The sequence below is a fragment of the Malus sylvestris genome, chromosome 17 (genome assembly GCF_916048215.2).
Source record: "Malus sylvestris chromosome 17, drMalSylv7.2, whole genome shotgun sequence".
NCBI lineage: Eukaryota > Viridiplantae > Streptophyta > Magnoliopsida > Rosales > Rosaceae > Malus > Malus sylvestris.
Genome location: NC_062276.1, coordinates 30,918,648 through 30,937,409, shown reverse-complemented (window position 1 = coordinate 30,937,409; position 18,762 = coordinate 30,918,648). Strand labels below are relative to the sequence as shown.

At 38.2% G+C, this 18,762-nt stretch overlaps 1 protein-coding gene across 1 annotated transcript; it reads left to right on the top strand.

Moving 5' to 3' along the window:
- The first annotated feature begins 16,261 nt into the window (after nucleotides 1–16,261).
- LOC126611965 (uncharacterized) lies at nucleotides 16,262–17,281 on the top strand. The gene has a single exon (XM_050280266.1). It carries the CDS (start codon nucleotides 16,262–16,264, stop codon nucleotides 17,279–17,281), a length of 1,020 nt encoding a protein of 339 aa, XP_050136223.1.
- The last annotated feature ends 1,481 nt before the right edge of the window (nucleotides 17,282–18,762 follow it).

Genomic DNA, 18,762 nt, shown 5'->3' with positions numbered 1-18,762 from the left:
TGTGAAGCACAAACAAAACATATGTGAAGGACATACAAAACACATGTGAAGCACATACACATTTGAAGGACATACAAAACACATGATAGAGATGAAGGACACACAGAACACATGTGAAACACATGACACACACAAAACATATACCAAAATATATACAAAACACATGAAATGCATGAAACACAAACCTACACACATGAAACTGAAACCTTCAATCATCCTCCATGTAGACACAGATTGAATATCAAACCATCACACAACATATTCACCAATCTTTCAACTTTCAAAGTGTTTTTGTTCCTAAAAATCCTCAATATCTCATCAATGGGTGATTGAAGAAGGTGTAGCAGGGCAATGCAGATGGCACAATACCAAGCAAGCCTTGACAATGCAGATGCAGAAATGATGAACTTAGAAGCTGAATTTGCAAACTTGCTTATGCAATATGAGCACCATGTCGAATCTAGCTATCATGGTTCCGTCATGGGACATTCATTTGTGCAGTGAGATAGAGAAAAGTGTCATGACCGAATGATTAAAGATTATTTCATCGAGTGTCCGAGATTTCCTGCTCAAGATTTTAGGAGGTGGTTTCAGATGAGGAGAGAGCTTTTTGAAAGTATCTTGAACGCAATTGTCAATCATGACCACTACTTTGCAAGGATGTCATAGGCTGACAAAGTCTATCACCTCATCAGAAGCTCACATCTGCATTTCAGATGCTAGTTAATGGGTGCTCTACAGACTCAACAGATGAGTATTGCCGACTTGCGAAGACTACTGCTGTTGAGGACCTGAAGCGCTTCTGTAAGGCAATTGAAGCCATATATGGAGCCACATACCTCCGCAAGTCAAATCGTGAAGATTTGAAGAGGCTTCTACGTAAGGCAGACAAAAGAGGCTTCCCTGGCATGACAGGAAGTCTCGATTGTATGCATTGAAAGTGGAATAATTGTCCTACTACTTGGGCTGGCCAATTCAAGGGCCGTCATAACAAGCCGACCATTGTGCTCGAGGCTGTGGCGTCTTATGACACATGGATTTGGCATGCATTCTTTGGCGCTCCTGGATCAAACAATGATATCAATGTTCTTTGGTCTTTTCCTCTGTTCGATGATGTTGTCAATGGATGGGCACCAGAATTTCGGTACAAGGTAAATGGTAATAGGTATAAGCTAAGTTACTACCTAATTGATGGTATTTATCCTAGTTGGTCTACCTTTGTCAAAAGTTATTCTCATCTCGGTAGTGCGAAGATGAAATTATTTTCTCAAAAGCAAGAGTCTTACAGGAAGGATGTGGAGAGAACGTTCGGGATCCTACAAGCTTGATGGGCCGTTGTTAGAGGGGGTTGCACGATTATAGGATACCAAAGGCCTCCATTCAATCATGATGACGTGCATAATTTTGCACAACATGATTGTGGAAGATGAGCACATCGAAATTAAAGAAGATTTAGACGAAGAAATGGATGTTGAACAACCAACACATGCGAGAGCTATGGCAAGAGATGTTGAATATCTTGCTGCAACCACATATGAGACCCAACAGGATAGGGTCACATTGAGTGCATATATGAGACATTTAAATAGAATTCAAGCTTCTCAAGGTCATGACACACTCCCCTAGGATTTGGTTGAGCATGCATGGCGCTGAGAAGGTGAATGTTGATGATGTTGGTGTATTAATAGGTTCTTGTGTTAAATTTAAGTGTGCTATGTTGTTATTTTATGTAATAATTTTAAATGTACAACATTTTCTAGTAATAAATTGAAGTGTCTTCTTCTACAAAGTCTTTTGTCTAGTTCGTTGTCATAATTATTGAAGGCATCTATTTTAGAGTTTTTGGGTGAATTTTGGAAATGGTAGAAAGAAAAATTGGAAGAATTGTAGGAGAAAAATGAGTTTTGTGTGGATGTTTGAACAAATACATAGGTATTTATAGAGTTTTTGGGTGAATTTTGAGTTAAATAATAGTTTTTAATTATTTTAGCCGTTGTATTTAAATTTGGGTCGTTAGATCTTTTTTTTACCTTTAGATTTGATTATATTCGATTTCAACCATTGGATCAACCAACGGTCCAAAACTAGTAGCCGTCCAAAGCAAAAAAGACCCGTTGGGCTCCTGATGGTGGCTGACAGTGGCCCTAACAATGGTTCCCACCATGTCGGGTTCTAAAGGCCTCAGCTTGCGTGGGGAGAGTGGGGCATGTCCGAGGGCCGAGAGTGGGTTGGGTTTGGGCGAGTCTACGCGTTTGTGGGCGAATTCTTAGGGGGTATTTGGATTTTGTTTGGCATTTGGCTTTTAGCTCAAACATTTGGGTTGGGTTGGTTTTTTTGGGGGGGGGGGGGAATAAATAGAAAATTTGGCTTTTAGCCCAGGATTAGGTTCAGTCTAAGGAGTTCCCTACACAGATGCATAACACGTGTACACATCATGTGGGTTTTGTGTCTGTTCCGAAATGCCTGTTTTGAAATGGAGAAATAGAAGGCCGTTTAGCTCTGGGCTTGAGGAATGTGAGTGAATCGGGCGTCTTTAAGCTTGAGAAATGGGGAGCCAGCAACAATATTTTAAAAATAGTATGCCAGCTGCATCCCATTACAATCCATCCCATTGGTTTTTGTATGCTATTGGACTTGAGTTTTGGGGTTGGGTTCTGCCCAAAAGGTTATTCCAATGTCAACAAGTGATCTTTCCAAGGTCCAAGTTTTGTCACGTACATGATGATTTCCAAAATAGATTTGGATCCTCTTCTGAGCCCAAGGAGAGGATCCTCCTGACCAAGAAGTGTAAGCCATTGGATTTTCATTCGACGACTATAATTATTATAACTTTAAAGGGACCCCCTGTTTATAGCCGTTGGATGAAAATGCCCACACTCCTTGGTCAGGAAGATTCTCTCCTTGAGCTCAGGAGAGGATCCAAATCCTCCAAAATAAGCCCGGGTGTGTCCATCTCCCATATTTTTATTTTTGTTTTGTTTTTCATATATATTTTGTTTTGTTCATGTTTTATTGTATTTTCTTTAGTTTTCACTTCTTTTCGTCATGTCGTTTTTTTCTAGATTCAGTTAGGGGTTATGTATTATTTTTCTTTTGATTATTTTATTTGTCTTTTGTTTTATTTTTCCACACCTTGAGAACAAATGTGTGAAATAAATTTAGGGGTGGAAAAGTAAAATTTTAGGATTTTAATTTTGGTGTCAGGTTAAAAAAAATCATTTTTTAAAGTTAATATGCATAGTCTATTTTAAATGTTAGAACAAATGGACATGGTGAAGGTTAATCTCACATTAGAGTATTTTCTATACATCATTGCTTAGACATTAATTCATAAGTTAAACTTTGAAAATTTACACATTCATATCAACATGGTCTGTGGGGAGTGAGATTGAAACGCTTATTTTTAGTCTAAGTTCATTCTTAGTTTTTGTTTTCAGTAAAGTAAAGGTTAGTTCTTGTTACGAATAAAGTAATAATTGTTCCACTCGAGACTTTGCTTAGTAACCGGGCCAATCTTACCTAATTAGCAGTGATTCTCGAGTCAAACTGTAGAGTTTTGGCATGGGGCAGGATGGTTAGTTGCTTTCCTAGCCTTTTTAGGTCGAGTTAGTAAGTTCTTGGGGGTGTTCTACACCTAGTGACTAAAGCCCATGTCTTTTGGGAGTCACTGACTTAAAGCTCGCTACAGGGGTTGGATCGAAAGTTTAAGTGAACCAACATTGCACGGCCAGTATTGTTACAGAAAAAAAAATCGAAAATAAGAAAAAAAATATAATAGTTGTGTCAAGTTAGTATGTGTGAAGTGTTGAATAAAAAGGACGAGACGTAAGGGTTTTAGTCGAGTCTCCTTAACTATGTTGGTTCACTTTACACCAAAGGAAGTTTGTGAATTCTCTAATTGATTCTAAATGGCTTAGACTCTATGGTGGGATTGGTTGGAACTGTTGGAAAGATGTTCTGATTTTTAACGTGTTCTATGGATTGCAATTTTGAAAGTGGAATTTTTTGTCTCTTAGTTAATTTTCATTTAAGTTTTTAGTTCATTAGCTTTTATTTTTGTTTCCTAGTTTTATTTTGCTTGAGGACAAACAAAAAGTTAGTTTGGGAGTATTTTGATGAGTCAATTTCATATTATATATTTCACCCTACACTTAGTATATTTTGGTAATTATTTTGGTAGAATTTTGATACTTTCCTTTATATTTTCAATATAGGACATTTGAATTCCTCTGGAGCACAACGTGATCAAACGGACGAATTTTGGAGTGATTCAACTTGGATGACGTTTGTGTGTCTCTTGCCTATTCGCGCCAAAATTTGGGATTTTTCTACTAAGCGGTTATTTTCTGGCGATGGAATAAAGGAGTAGTGCGCGCTACTGAAAATTGACGTTTCTGGGCTTAAATTGTGTTTTTGGAGCCCAAGATGACCTCTAATGGGTTCGTGGTCTTCTAGAGAAGTGTTCATAATATTCCAAGCTTTAAATCTAGCTATATTGTGCTGGTTTTAGAGCAGATTAGGGGTCCAAACCGTGGCTGTGCATATTTTAGGCGAATTTTCCTTTTTCAATTTAGGGTTATATTTCTTATTATATTTTATTTATTTAGTTTCCTAGTTCGATTGGAAGACCGTTTATTAGGATGATTTAATTTTGACTAGGTCAAATAAGCTTGGCCGGCCCTATTATTGGCTCTTCTTTTCCGTGTGTTATTTGAGAGAGGAAATTGGCCAAGCGTATAGATTTTCAGCCTTTTACATTCAAAATTTTTTTATTTTTATTATGAATACGCATTACTAATTTTCTTTTTGCTAGGGTGAGGCCACGATGTCACAGCCCATCCCGAAATAAATTATCGATGACGCAAGTTGACTATTTTACCCTTGGATGTGAGTGTGGTGGTGTGTAATATGCATGTTAGTGGTGGTCCAAACTTACATTTTCCCTTAATTTTTGGGACAAATTAGAACTTAATTTTTGTGGTTTTGGTTGGTGACCCACATGGACCACTCACACACACAAACAAACTTTTCCTCTTTCTTCTCTCCTGTGCTCTCTCTCCCTCGGACTCACTCTCTCTCCTTCCCTCATGTACGGATCACCAACAAAACTAGTGGGAAGTTGCAGATCGAGGGTTTAAAGGACACCATCATGTTCCTGAGGTTCATACGAGTTGAATGGTACCATTTTTAGCTTATAGGTAGCTTAAGGAGGTCCTCACGAGGCTTGGAGTGGTTCGTTGGAAGAATTTGGATGTCAGAAAGTTGAGATTCGACGAGTTGCAGGTTTGGCCGGAGTATCAAGGAATTTTTCGGCGAATTCCGTGGGTTTTAGGGCTTTTAAAAGGTGAGACTTATCCCGAGGATGAGCACAGTCAAGGGCGACTCGGGGGCTACGACCCTTCGACATACCAGTGAGTGGGCTTTTGGTTTTCAATATATATTTATATACTTGATATTTCCCAGAAAATGTGTTTAAATGAAAGTATGCCTTGAATGCCATGCATATAAATTTATATTTTTCATATGAAGTAGTATATGATGCATAATATATAATTGTAGTGTTGTGGACGCGTAGGTAAGTACTAGGTGAGTTATGTTTGGTTATGTGAATTATCGATAACGTGACATGTGATTGAGCTCATAAACCTGCACCTAGGGTGATTGTGATTTAGCCAGAGATATGGCACATGCCTGTTTATAATGTCACCTCCTGCACCATATGCTCACATTGAATCCAGTTTAGGTGCACAGTCTTGTCATACTGACCATCATAGGTGGTTCCGACTCATAGGTGACTACCGATTTATCACACAGCTATCATGAGAGCGTAGTATTGAGCATAATTATATTACATCCAATCTTGTCGTACAGACCTTTTTAGTGGTTCTGACTTGTGTGCAATGTGCTGCCGTATAGGTCATTGTAGTGACTCTGGCTAGATTGACTAATAAGTTATGAATTCAGCCGTACATACTTATGCAAGGGTTCCGGCTAATATGTTGTTTTTCATGAATTTATTCTCACCTAGTTACTTATTCTATTTTATGTTTTGGCATGGCATACTTATGAATATGATTATGTGAAGCATGATTTGAATTGATATATATATATATGCATATGTTCATAATTTATTTCTGGGAAAATCTATACATGTTTTATGGCGAGGGCTTTGAGCATTTTAATGATGAAATGGTTTTGAAAAACTTTTGTTTTTGCCCACTCACGTTTTCTATTTTGCGCCCCTCCAGGTTTTAGGTAAGCTTGTTGTTGGTGGCATTGAGGACTTCGGCAGTTCTGACATAATAAAATATTTGTTGGACATTTTCTGGTACTGTATAATTAGTACTTATCTTACTGGAATGCACCTAGACTTTTTATGCTCTGATTAGGAGTATTTACTCTTGTATCTCACTCCTAACACTTCTTGTTTATTAGTGCACTTTAGTAGTTTTCGGTTTTTATTTATTCATATATTTCTTATCATTTTGCTTCCGCACTGTGCACATGGCTACGTCACCCTCACATGACGGCCAGCATGCCTCGATCTCGGTCGAGGTGTGTTAGTTTGGTATCAGAGCTTAGGTTTAGCAGTCCTGTATATCTTGTGAATGATCTAATCATTGTGATGTCTTTTGTCAGAACTATGCCACCTCGTAGAGAGCCACATCACTCAGCTGAGCCTATTTTCCCTGATATTACTCAATTAGGGGAAGCTATAGCTAATGCCATTCAGTCTTCGCTCCGTCCTCCTCAAATGACACCTCTTGAGACTGTGTATAATCTAAAGCTGAATCACTTCATAGGAAATGAAGAACATGAGGGAGCGGAGAAGTGACTTAATTATGTCGAGAAGACTTTCCTTGTGATGCAGAGTCAGGGGAATCTTCCTCCTGATAGGTAGGTTGAGACGACTACCTGGTTTTTGGGTCCGGAGCCTGCATCCTGGTGGAGACAAGAGTCATACCAAATGCCACCAGAAGTTGTAGCAGATTGGGAAGTGTTTAAACAATTGTTTCGGAAAAAGGTTCATTCCTCCTGAGTATATGGATCGCAAGAAACAAGAGTTTACACATTTGAAACAAGGAAAGATGTCAGCAAATGAGTATTACAAGAAGCTCACTTATTTGTCTCGATATGATTTGGAGGTTGCTGCTAATCCGGTTGAGATGCTCCGTCGATTCAGGTTAGGTACTAAGAAGAAATAGTGTTCTATAGCGACATCGACTCCCTGTGCCACTTACTAGGAGTTTTATGAGGTTTTACTGCGGATTGAGGACTCAGAGAACATGCCTAGTGAAAGTGAAGATGAAGAAGTAAAGAATGGGAACCAGAGGCAAGATGATAAAGTATAAAGTCAATCATCTTAGGGACCTCGTAAGACCCAGAGTTTTAAGAGAAGCGGTGGCAGTTCCAGTTCTTCTAGTGGAGGTTTGAGCTCTAATATACAAATGAGAGGTGGTAGATTTTTCAGAGGCCCGAGATTTCAGAGGCAAAGGTACTTTGGTGGTTCAGGTGGATCTGGTGCTCCCTTATACTGCAGGTGTAATAATAGGCATTTTGGGAGGTGTAGGAGAGGCAGCAGTGCATGCTATACTTATGGAAAAATGGGACATAGGGTTGCTTATTTCCCTCAAACTCAGCAGAGGCCCCAACAGCCTTCCTTACCACCACCTGCGCCGACCCAGCAAGTTTCAGGACCTAGTGGTTATGCTCAGACCGGTCGAGGATGTGCTTATCATTATCAGGGTGACGCCGCTCCTTATACTTCAAGATATTATCAGTACTCTCAGGATCCTCATTATCAGGGTGGTTACCCTCAGTATCAGAGAGGTTCTATGCCATATCAACCACATTCAGCAGGTGGAACTTAGTGGTACCAAGAGGGATAGCCCCAGCAGGTAGATGTTGCTGCTAGCAGTGTAGGATCTTCGAGGCAGTCTGGTCAGCCAAGACAAGGACGTGGTGTTCATGCTAACAAAGGTCGTGGTGCACGATAGCAGAATCAGGGACATATCCATAACATGACATTGCAAGATGCTCAAAATAATCCTGATTTAATCATGGGTACATTAAATATTCTTGGTCATTTTGCTAGGGTATTGATTGATTGTGGTGTTACACATTCCGTTATCTCTCATACATTTACTCAAATGATGCAACCCCATCCTACACCTCTAAGATTCGATTTAGAGTTTTCTATGCCTATAGGGGATAGATGTTTTGTGGATCGAGTATATCCAGGATATCCAGTGATGGTGGAGGATGTTGTTATGCCAGCTAATCTTATGCCGTTGGATATTATGGATTTTGATGTGATTTTGGGCACTAATTGGTTGCACTATAATCGTGCCAAGATAGATTGTTATGGAAAGACAATCACTTTTCATCGTCCTGGATTACTTGAAGTTACATTTGTAGGAGAACCTAGCGGAGTGAGGCATGGTGTTATTTCTGCCATGAAAGCCAAAAGATTGTTGTCGAAAGGTTGTCAGGGATATTTGGCTCACGTGGTGTTGAATGATAATGCTCCTAGTAGCATGAAAGATTTGCATGTGGTTAGGTATTTTTTGGATTTATTCCCTGAGGATTTGCATGGATTGCAGCCAAATAGAGATGTGGAATTCGTTATTGATCTACTTCCAGGTACGAATCCTATATCTTTGACTCCTTATAGAATGGCTCCTGCTGAATTGAGGGAATTCAAAGTTCAGTTGCAAGAATTAGTGGATAAAGGCTTTATTCAACCTAGTACTTCACCTTGGGGAGCTCCAGTCTTATTTGTCAGGAAGAAAGATGGAACCTTGAGGCTGTGCATTAATAACAGGCAGTTGAATCGGGTAACCATTAAGAACCGTTATCCGTGACCCCGTATAGATGATTTGTTTGATCAACTCCGAGATGCCTGTGTATTCTCTAAGATTGACTTAAGGTCTGGTTACTACTAGTTGAAGATTAAGAATGAAGATGTCCCTAAAACCGCATTCAGGACTCGATATGGTCATTATAAGTTTCTTGTGATGCCATTCGGGTTAACCAATGCACCAGTAGCTTTTATGGATTTGATTAATCGAGTATTCCAGCCATATTTGGACAAGTTTGTTATTGTCTTCATTGACGATATTCTAGTATACTTTAAGTCTAAGGTTGAGCATGCTAGACATCTTAAATTGGTGTTGAAAAGTTTGAGGGAACACCAGTTATATGCTAAGTTTAGCAAGTGTCAATTTTGGTTAGATCAAGTGGCATTTTTGGGACAAGTCATTTCTACTCAAGGCATTCTAGTGGATTCTCAAAAAGTGGCAGCTGTGGAGAATTGGGAGCAACCTAGAACCGTCACCGAGGTACAGAGTTTTCTTGGCCTAGCAAGCTATTATAGACGGTTCGTTAAGGATTTTTCAATGATTGATTTGCCATTGACGAGGTTGACCTGGAAGGATGTTAAGTTTGAGTGGGATGATAATTGTGAGCAAAGTTTTCAGCAGTTGAAGTATTATCTCACTCATGCACCTATTTTAGCATTCTCGAATGATAATGGTAATTTCGAGGTCTACAATGATGCTTCTTTGAATGGTCTGGGTTGTGTATTGATGCAACATTGTAGGGTGATTGCTTATGCTTCGAGACGGTTGAAACCTCATGAGAAGAATTATCCTACTCATGATTTGGAGTTAGCGGCTATTATCTTTGCCTTAAAGATTTGGAGACATTATCTTTATGGTGAGAAATGTAAGATCTTCACGGATCATAAGAGTCTTCAGTATCTTTTTACTCATAGGGATCTTAATCTTCGGCAGCGGAGATGGATTGAGTTACTTAATGATTATGATTGCATGATTGAGTATCATCCTGGTCATTCAAATGCAGTGGCAGATGCACTTAGTAAGAAGACTCCAGCTAGACTGAATGCCATCTATGATTGTCATGTTCCTCTTCTTACGGATTTGAAGTCCACTAGAGTGGAGTTAGGAGTGGAAGATCAAGAGGAAGCCTTGCTTGCTGATTTTCAAGTTAGGCCAATCTTAATTGATCGTGTGCTCGAGGCCCAGATGAATGATGAAGAGACCCAGAAAATAATTCAAGCAAGGAATCAAGGGAAGAAGAAAGATTTCAGGATTCGAGAAACTGATGGTATTCTTATGCAGGAGAGTAGAATGTATGTGCCGAATAATGCAAAGTTAAAGAAAGAAATCCTTGATGAAGCACACATTTCAGCATATGTGATGCATCTAGGAGACACCAAGATGTATCATACCATTCGACCATATTATTATTGGTCGGGTATGAAAAGGGAAATTGCCAAATATGTGAGTAGGTGTGCCATTTGCCAATAGGTTAAAGCTGAAAAAAAGAAGTTGTTTGGGTTGATGCAGCCATTTCCCGTTCTACAGTGGAAATGGGAAAATATTACTATGGATTTTGTGTATAAGCTTCTTTGTACACATAATGGTTATGACGGAATTTGGGTGGTAGTTGATCGGCTTACTAAGTCAGCACATTTTATTTTAGTGAGGGAAAAGTATTCATTAAGCCGATTAGCTAAGTTATTCATATCGCAGATTGTGAAGTATCATGGCGTTCCGGTTAATATTATCTCGGATCGGGATCCTAGATTGACTTCTAAGTTCTAGATATCATTCCAAGAAGCTCTTGGTACGAGATTACTTTATAGTACGGCATATCATCCTTAGACAGATGTATAATTTGAGAGAATCATTCAAACGTTAGAGGATATGTTAAGATCTTCAGTGTTGCAGTTTGGTGATTGTTTGGATTTGATGGAGTTCACCTATAATAACAGTTACCATTCGAGTATTGGTATGACACCATTTGAAGCACTCTATGGCAAGTCTTGTCAAACGCCATTATGCTGGTCAGAGGTTGGTGAAAGAGTTTCAGTGGGTCTTGAGATAGTAGAGGAGACTACTCATAATATTCAGGTGATCAAGTCTAACCTAAAAGTTGCTCAGGATCGACAAAAGAGCTTAGCAGACAAGCATGCCACTGACCGGAGGTATAATGTAGGCGATTGGGTATTTCTGAAGCTATCACCATGGAAAGGAATTGTGTGGTTTGGAAAGAAAGGCAAGCTGAGTCATAGGTACATTGAACCATATATGATCATTGAGTGAGTCGGTGAGGTTGCTTGTAGGCTTGAGTTGCCTCTAAAGTTGTCCAAACTGCATGATGTGTTTCATGTTTCGATGCTTCGTCATTATGTTGTAGATCCTTCACATGTGATTCCCCCTTAACTGTTGGAAATTATCTCAGATTCGACCTACGAAGAGGAGCCAGTGACTATTTTGGATTGGAAGGATAAGGAACTGAGGAATAAGACAGTGTGTTTGGTGAAAGTCTTATGGAGAAATCACTCAGTAAAAGAGGCTACTTGGGAGACAGAAGATCGGATGAAAGAGATATATCCACACTTGTTTTATGACTATTAGTGGATGTATTGGTTGTGTGTAATTTCGAGGACGAAATTTTATAAGGTTGGTAGATTGTCACAGCCCGTCCGGAAATAAATTATCGATGACGTGAGTTGACTATTTTACCCTTGGACATGAGTGTGGTGGTGTATAATATGCATGTTAGTGGTGGTCCAAACTTACATTTTTCCTTAATTTTTGGGACAAATTAGAACTTAATTTTTGTGGTTTTGGTTGGTGACCCACTTGGACCACTCACACACACACACACAAACTCTTCCTCTCTCTTCTCTCCCGTGCTCTCTCTCCCTCGAACTCACTCTCTCTCATTCCCTCACGTACGGATCACCAACAAAACTAGTGGGAAGTTGCAGATCGAGCATTTAAAGGACACCATCGTGCTCCTAAAGTTCAAACGAGTTGAATGGTACCATTTTTAGCTTATAGGTAGCTTAAGGAGGTCCTCACGAGGCTTGCAGTGGTTCGTTGGAAGAATTTGGACGTCGGAAAGTTAATATTTGACGAGTTGCAAGTTTGGCCGAAGTATCGAGGAATTTTTCGGCGAATTCCGTGGGTTTTAGGGCTTTTAAAATATGAGACTTATCTCGAGGATGAGCGCAGTCAAGGGCGACTCGGAGGCTACGACCCTTCGACATACCAGTGAGTGGGCTTTCGGTTTTCAGTATATATTTAAATACTTGATATTTCCCAGAAAATGTGTTTAAATGAAAGTATGCCCTGAATGTCATGCATATAAATTTATATTTTATATATGAAGTAGTATATGATGCATAATATATAATTGTGGTGTTGTAGACGCGCAAGTAAGTACCAGGTGAGTTATGTTTGGTTATGTGAATTATCGATAACATGACATGTGATTGAGCTCATAAACCTGCACCTAGGGTGATTCTGATTTAGCCAGAGATATGGCACATGCCTGTTTATAATGTCACCTCCGGCACCATATGCTCACATTGGATCCAATTTAGGTGCACAGTCATGTCGTACAGACCATCATAGGTGACTAGCGATTTATAGCCCAGCTATTAAGAGAGCGTAGTATTGAGCATAAATATATTACACCCAGTCTTGTCGTACAGACCCTTTTAGTGGTTTCGACTTGTGTGCAGTGCAGTGCCGTATAGGTCATTGTAGTGACTCCGGCTAGATTGACTAATGAGTTATGAATTCAGCCATACAGACTTATGCAGGGGTTCCGGCTAATATGTTGTTTTTCATGAATTTATTCTCACCTGAGTTACTTGTTCTATTTTATGTTTTGGCATGGCATACTTATGAATATGATTATGTGAAGTATGATTTGAATTGATATATATATATATATATGTATGTATGTATGTATATATTTATGCATCTGCTCATAATCTATTTCTAGGAAAATCTATACGTGTTTTACAGCGAGGGGTTAGAGCATTTTAATGATGAAATGGTTTTGAAAAACATTTGTTTTTGCCCACTCACGTTTTCTGTTTTGCGCCCCTCCAGGTTTTAGGTAAGCTTGTTGTTGGTGGCATTGAGGACTTCGGCGGTTCTGACATAATAAAATATTTGTAGGACATTTTTTGGCACTGTATAATTAGTACTTGTCCTATTGGACTACACCTAGATTTTCTATGCTTTGATTAGGAGTATTTACTCTTGAATCTCACTCCTAACACTTCCTGTTTATTAGTGCACTTTAGTAGTTTTCGGTTTTTATTTATTCGTATATTTCTTATCCTTTTGCTTCCGCACTGTGCACATGGCTACGTCACCCTCACGTGACGGCGAACATGCCTCGATCTCGGTCGGGGTGTGTCACACGAGCCTTAAAAAGAATATGTAACTTCTTTTCAATTTTCTTGTGATTATATGCATGCATGTTTTCGAATTATTAATTCACAAGACTTAATGAGTCATGCATGTTTAGATTTGATCTGAATACCACAAATGGATTGCATGTTTGATATAAACTCTATATTGGGGGTCCAGGTAGGCATATATTAGGAAAACCTAACTTCGAAATATATATGTATAGGTCATAAGTAATTGGGAGAACTCTATAGGATTGTTAAGGTGATGGCGGATCCCTAGTGCTTTCTTAACTTAATTTTTAAAAAACTGTTTCCTTTTCCTCATCTTTAATATTGTAGAATTGTCTACTTTCATTAATTAAATTCGTTTTTATTTAAAATTAAGTCATAAAATGAAGGGAAATTTTATTTAAACTCATTTAACCTCTTTTTACACCCAACTTAAATTTTAAGTATTAATTGTCTATTTTACCCTATTGCATAATTACTATTAAGTACAAAATGAAATTAATAATAAAACTCAAATTTATCAATAAACCCAAACACTATAATTAAATCATACGATTACTCTTTGTTTATCCTACGTTTATTCTAGCTAAAACCCTAATAGCTCTCATAGAGAAAAATAAGTTTTTTTTTTATTGATAAATGGTGATTTTGAAGTTTTGAATCCTCCAACCAAGGTATGACTCAATTTATGAATTTTTTGTTCGTTTGATTTCAATTTTTTAGAGAGTAGAAGTTATTTACTGTAATTTTTTTCAACAAATACAACGAAGTTATCCTACCTTCCGCTAAAACAACAACGAAAGCATCCAACCATGAATAATGTCCGGTTTGAAAGAACCCAGTAACTTGAACTGGAAAAACAAAAAGACCAGTTGCAGCATCCTTTTTCTTCTTCTTTTTGTTTGTAATTTGCTTTCTCAAATCAGTTGAGCACAGTTCGAGGGTTGGCCACTTAAACCAGGCAATGTAAACCTTTGCACCTTTCTCTCTGGCACTCTGAACCATCCAATTCACAGACTGGCTCTCGTAATCAAACATAGTCAACAATTTTTTGTTCGTTTGGAAAGGGTATGATTCGGCCAACAATTTAAATGCAGAACCTCTACTCACAGTAAACACAAGACCATACTCATTCTCAGGAATGTTCAAATAATCCATAATCCTAGCCTTTATATCATGTTCCAATAGTGCCTTTCTTAGCACCACCATAAAGCGCACGATTATTCAAATTTAGCTTCTAAAAATCAAATGGATGTAAAAATAAATCCACATATTGAATTGGGTTTATGAGGGTATATTAGGTATTAAATTTGAGTTTAAAGAGATATTAATAGTTTAGTTAAAAATCAAATGGGTGCAAAGAGTAAGTTAGGTGTAGAAATATGTTAGATGGGTTTAAATAAAATTTTCCTAAAATGAATCATCTCAAATCTTGCTTTACAATAATTGATTGGAATTTGGTTTGTTTCTAATTATTTAATAATCCTTGTGGAAAACGACCTTGTAGGAACCTTTTATACTACAATATTCTTGTCATTCTTGCAAGTATTATAAGTGTTTTTAACCCTTTTGTATGTGTGGTAAAATCCTTATCAGTTACTAACAGCACCATCTTTTCCGAAAGTTCGCAAGGGGCTAGAAGCTCAAATAATTAAAAGGATGAAACTATCCACCCGAGGTTCAGCTTTCGATTCTTCCCCAGTCCCACAACATATCTGCATTCCAAAAAACTGAGACCTAATATGATGCCTAGGGTTCTAAATCCCCCTTCCGGTATAAGAAAAACAATAAAAATATGGGGCCCCTAGGATCCGTTGGAAAATCATTAATTAATTATACAATTTAAAAACAGAATCCCAAATTAATGCCAGCCAAACGAAGTGTTAGAATCCAACCAAGAAATCTGTTAACTTGCAACAATCATACAAATAACTTGCAACAAACATAAAAATATCAACATTTTGGAATTCACAAGGATGATTTTTAGCTAAATGGTCCTAAAATTAATATAACTTCTCACTTTATTTTTTATAATAAAAAGCAATAGAAGTTGGGAGTTTATCCACCGTAAATATTTGCCCTCCTATGCAAGAAGGTTAACTTTACGTTAAATGAGTAAAATTTATTTAAGTTTTTAAGAAGGGATCACTCTGAAGGACAAAAGGAAAACATATGGGAATTGTTATTAATAACCAATATAACAAAATGCCACATGGCATTATCTAGTTGATCCAATGGTAGTTAAGGTAGAAGGGTAATGTTGTAATTAGCCTTTGTGGCTATATAAGAAGTGGTAGTGTGTTCGGTTTCTGTGTGATCATTTTGTAATATTTCTAAAACTTCTAATATACATCTCTCTCTTTCTCTTCCGTTCTCTGCCTTTTCTAATATCATTAGTTCAGTCATCCATTGTTGTTCACGTTAATATGGTATTATCGCCGGAATTGGCTCGTCGCCATTCTCGATTCTGGTAAAGACTTCTGCTGGTTTGGGTGCTCTCTTGAAGATTGGGTGTTCGGAGAATGGGTGCTTGACGATTGGGCGTTTGGTGATCTGGAGAGCCGTTCTTGGAAAGCTGGAGCGAATCAGGTGCTTTTGTTTCTTTCTTGGAGCTATGGTGTTTGGTGTTTTGGTTCAATTTGTTGCAATTTAATTGAAGCAAATATTTGGGTTTTTTGGTAGAATCGTGATGTGTTGATTTCTGCAATTATCATTCTTTCTGTATTGGTTCTTGGAGTATCATTCTCTAGGACTTATCAATTTAATGAAGACAGTGTCATTCTTTCTATGAATCTTGGAGTTTCAGTCTCCTGTGTTGTGTTTTGGAGTGTCAATCTCCTGATTTAGTATCTCTAGTTGAAGTGTGCGATCTGTGGTGTGCTTTGGAGTGTCATTCTCCTTATTTGAGTGTTGTTCTGTGAATCTTGGACGTCTCTTGTATTCGTGGAGTGTCAGTCTCCTTGTTTGGTAAATTTTTACTCAGAGTTCTGATTGATTGAATCTTTTTCAATGGCGTCTTCTTCATTCAAGATTGAGAATTTGTTGGGTATGTTGACTATAAAACTTAGAGATGATAATTTTGCCAAATGGGCATTTCAGTTTCAGTCGGTTCTTAAAGGGTACAAATTATTTGGTCATTTTGATGGTACGATTGGTTGCCCATCAAAGCATGCAGTCAGTTCAGAGGCTGGTATTACACAGAACATTACCACAGAGTTTCTTGATTGGGAGTCTACTGATATGGCTCTTATTAGTCTGCTACTTGCTACACTAACAGATGAGGCAATGGAATATGTCTTGGGGTGTAGGACTGCCTTTGAAGCATGGTCGAATCTTGTTGAACGTTATGCTTCTGTTTCGAAGTCTAGGGTTAACCATTTGAAAACTGAGTTGCATACAATTCAGAAGGGGGCAGATAGCATTGATAAATACTTGTTGCGTTTGAAGAATATTAGAGATCAGTTAATGGCTGCAGGAGAGACAGTTTCTGACAATGATATTATCATTGCTGGGTTGGCAAGTTCACCAAAGGAGTATGGTGCTATTCGCACTATTATCTTGGCACGAGAATCTTCTATTACCTTACGGGAATTTCGTGCACAATTACTTGGAATTGAAAAGGAAATTGAAGGGGAAATGAATCTGCTATCTCAGAACATGGCTGCTCTTTATGTTCAGGGTTCTCACTCTGGTCAGACTACTAATTTGGGATCTGTCATGTATGGCAGTGGATCTTCGAGTGGTGTATCTTCGTCCAATTCTCAACATCATGCTTATATACCTGCTACTATAGGTGGCACGATTATTCAGCAACCACATAGTGTATGCAATAATGCTTATCACCATGGTATGGAGCCTCAGATGTTTGGTTCTAATACATTTCCTCCAGGGCATCATGATCAATCATATGGATATGGTCTTGTAGCTCAATCTAATTCTGGTCAACAGCAAGGGTTCAGAACTCAGAACTACAATGGGGGTTATAAGTCTTGCAATGGCAATGGTGGTCAATACAGGAATAATTGGTAACAATTTCAGAGGCCGAGGGTTTCACAGTGGAAATGGTCATTACTCTTCCGGGTCAAGACAAGCTCAGAATGTTACTGGATCGTGGTCAGGCAATACAGAAGCTAGACCAAATGTTGTCATTGAGTGTCAAATCTGCAATAAATGAGGTCATACTGCAGTGAACTGTTTTCACAGAAATACGGGCAATACAACAGCTGGTTTTATTATGGAATGTCAGATATGTGGCAAAGTTTTCATAGAGCCAATTACACATATCAAGGTCAGCCACCTCCATTTTCCCTATCTGTTATGACTGCATAGTAAACATCTCAGGTCCTTCCTCCGGATTCGTGGATTGTGGACTCGGGTGCTTCACACCACATGACTGCAGATATAAATGCATTGAATCAAGTGGCTTCTTATCAAGGTTCTGATAATATAACCATTGGTAATGGTTCAAGTCTACCAATTACACATATTGGCCCCACTACCATTCATACTGCTGATCGTTCTCTTGTTCTCAATAAAGTTCTGCATGTTCCAAATATTACCAGAAATCTTCTTTCAGTAAAACAATTAAGTGTAGATAATAATAGTTGGTTTATATGTGATGAGTGTGATTTTTTTTGTGCAGGACAAGAAGACAAGGGAGGTGGTGTATCACAGAAGGAGTAAACCAGAAGAGTTGTTTCAGATTCCGGTGGTTAAACTTTCTGGAAGGCTAGAATCTGTTATAAGAGATCCAGTGGCTTACTTAGGGAAAATGGTGAAATCAGATATTAGGCATCAAAGATTAGGACATCCAGCACATGATACATTGGCAGCAATGTTAAGACAGTCTAAAGTTGTACACAAGTTAGATAATACATGTACTACTTGTATTTCTTGTATTCAGGGAAAAATGTCTAGAGTACCTTTTCCGGTTAGGAATAACAAATGTGTGGTTCCTTTTGAGAAAGTTCATACTGATGTTTGGGGTCCAACTCCTGTAAAATCTGTGGAAGGTTTTAGATACTATGTACTGTTTGTTGATGAATATACAAGATTTACTAGGATATTTCCCATGTGCAACAAATCTGATGTTTATGCAATTTTTGTCAAGTTTTATACTTTCATTCGCATCCAGTTTGGAATGACAATTAAAGGGTTGCAAACAGATGGTGGAAGTGAATATACTAGCAAGAGGTTTACATCTTTCTTGGCTGAAAAAGGTATTATGCAGTTCATTTCCTGTCTTTACACTCCTCAACAGAATGGGATTTCTGAGAGGAAACATAGGCATGTGGTGGACACTACTCTCACTTTACTAAGTGCTTCTGGTTTAAGTAGTGAGTTTTGGTACTTTGCTTGTGCACATGCAGTATTTCTGATTAATAAAATGCCTTGTAAGACTTTGTCTTTTAGTTCTCCTTATCTGCTGTTATACAACAAGTTGCCTGAGTTGCAGTCTTTGAGAATATTTGGATCTTTTGTGTTTCCTTGGTTAAAACCTTACAACAGTC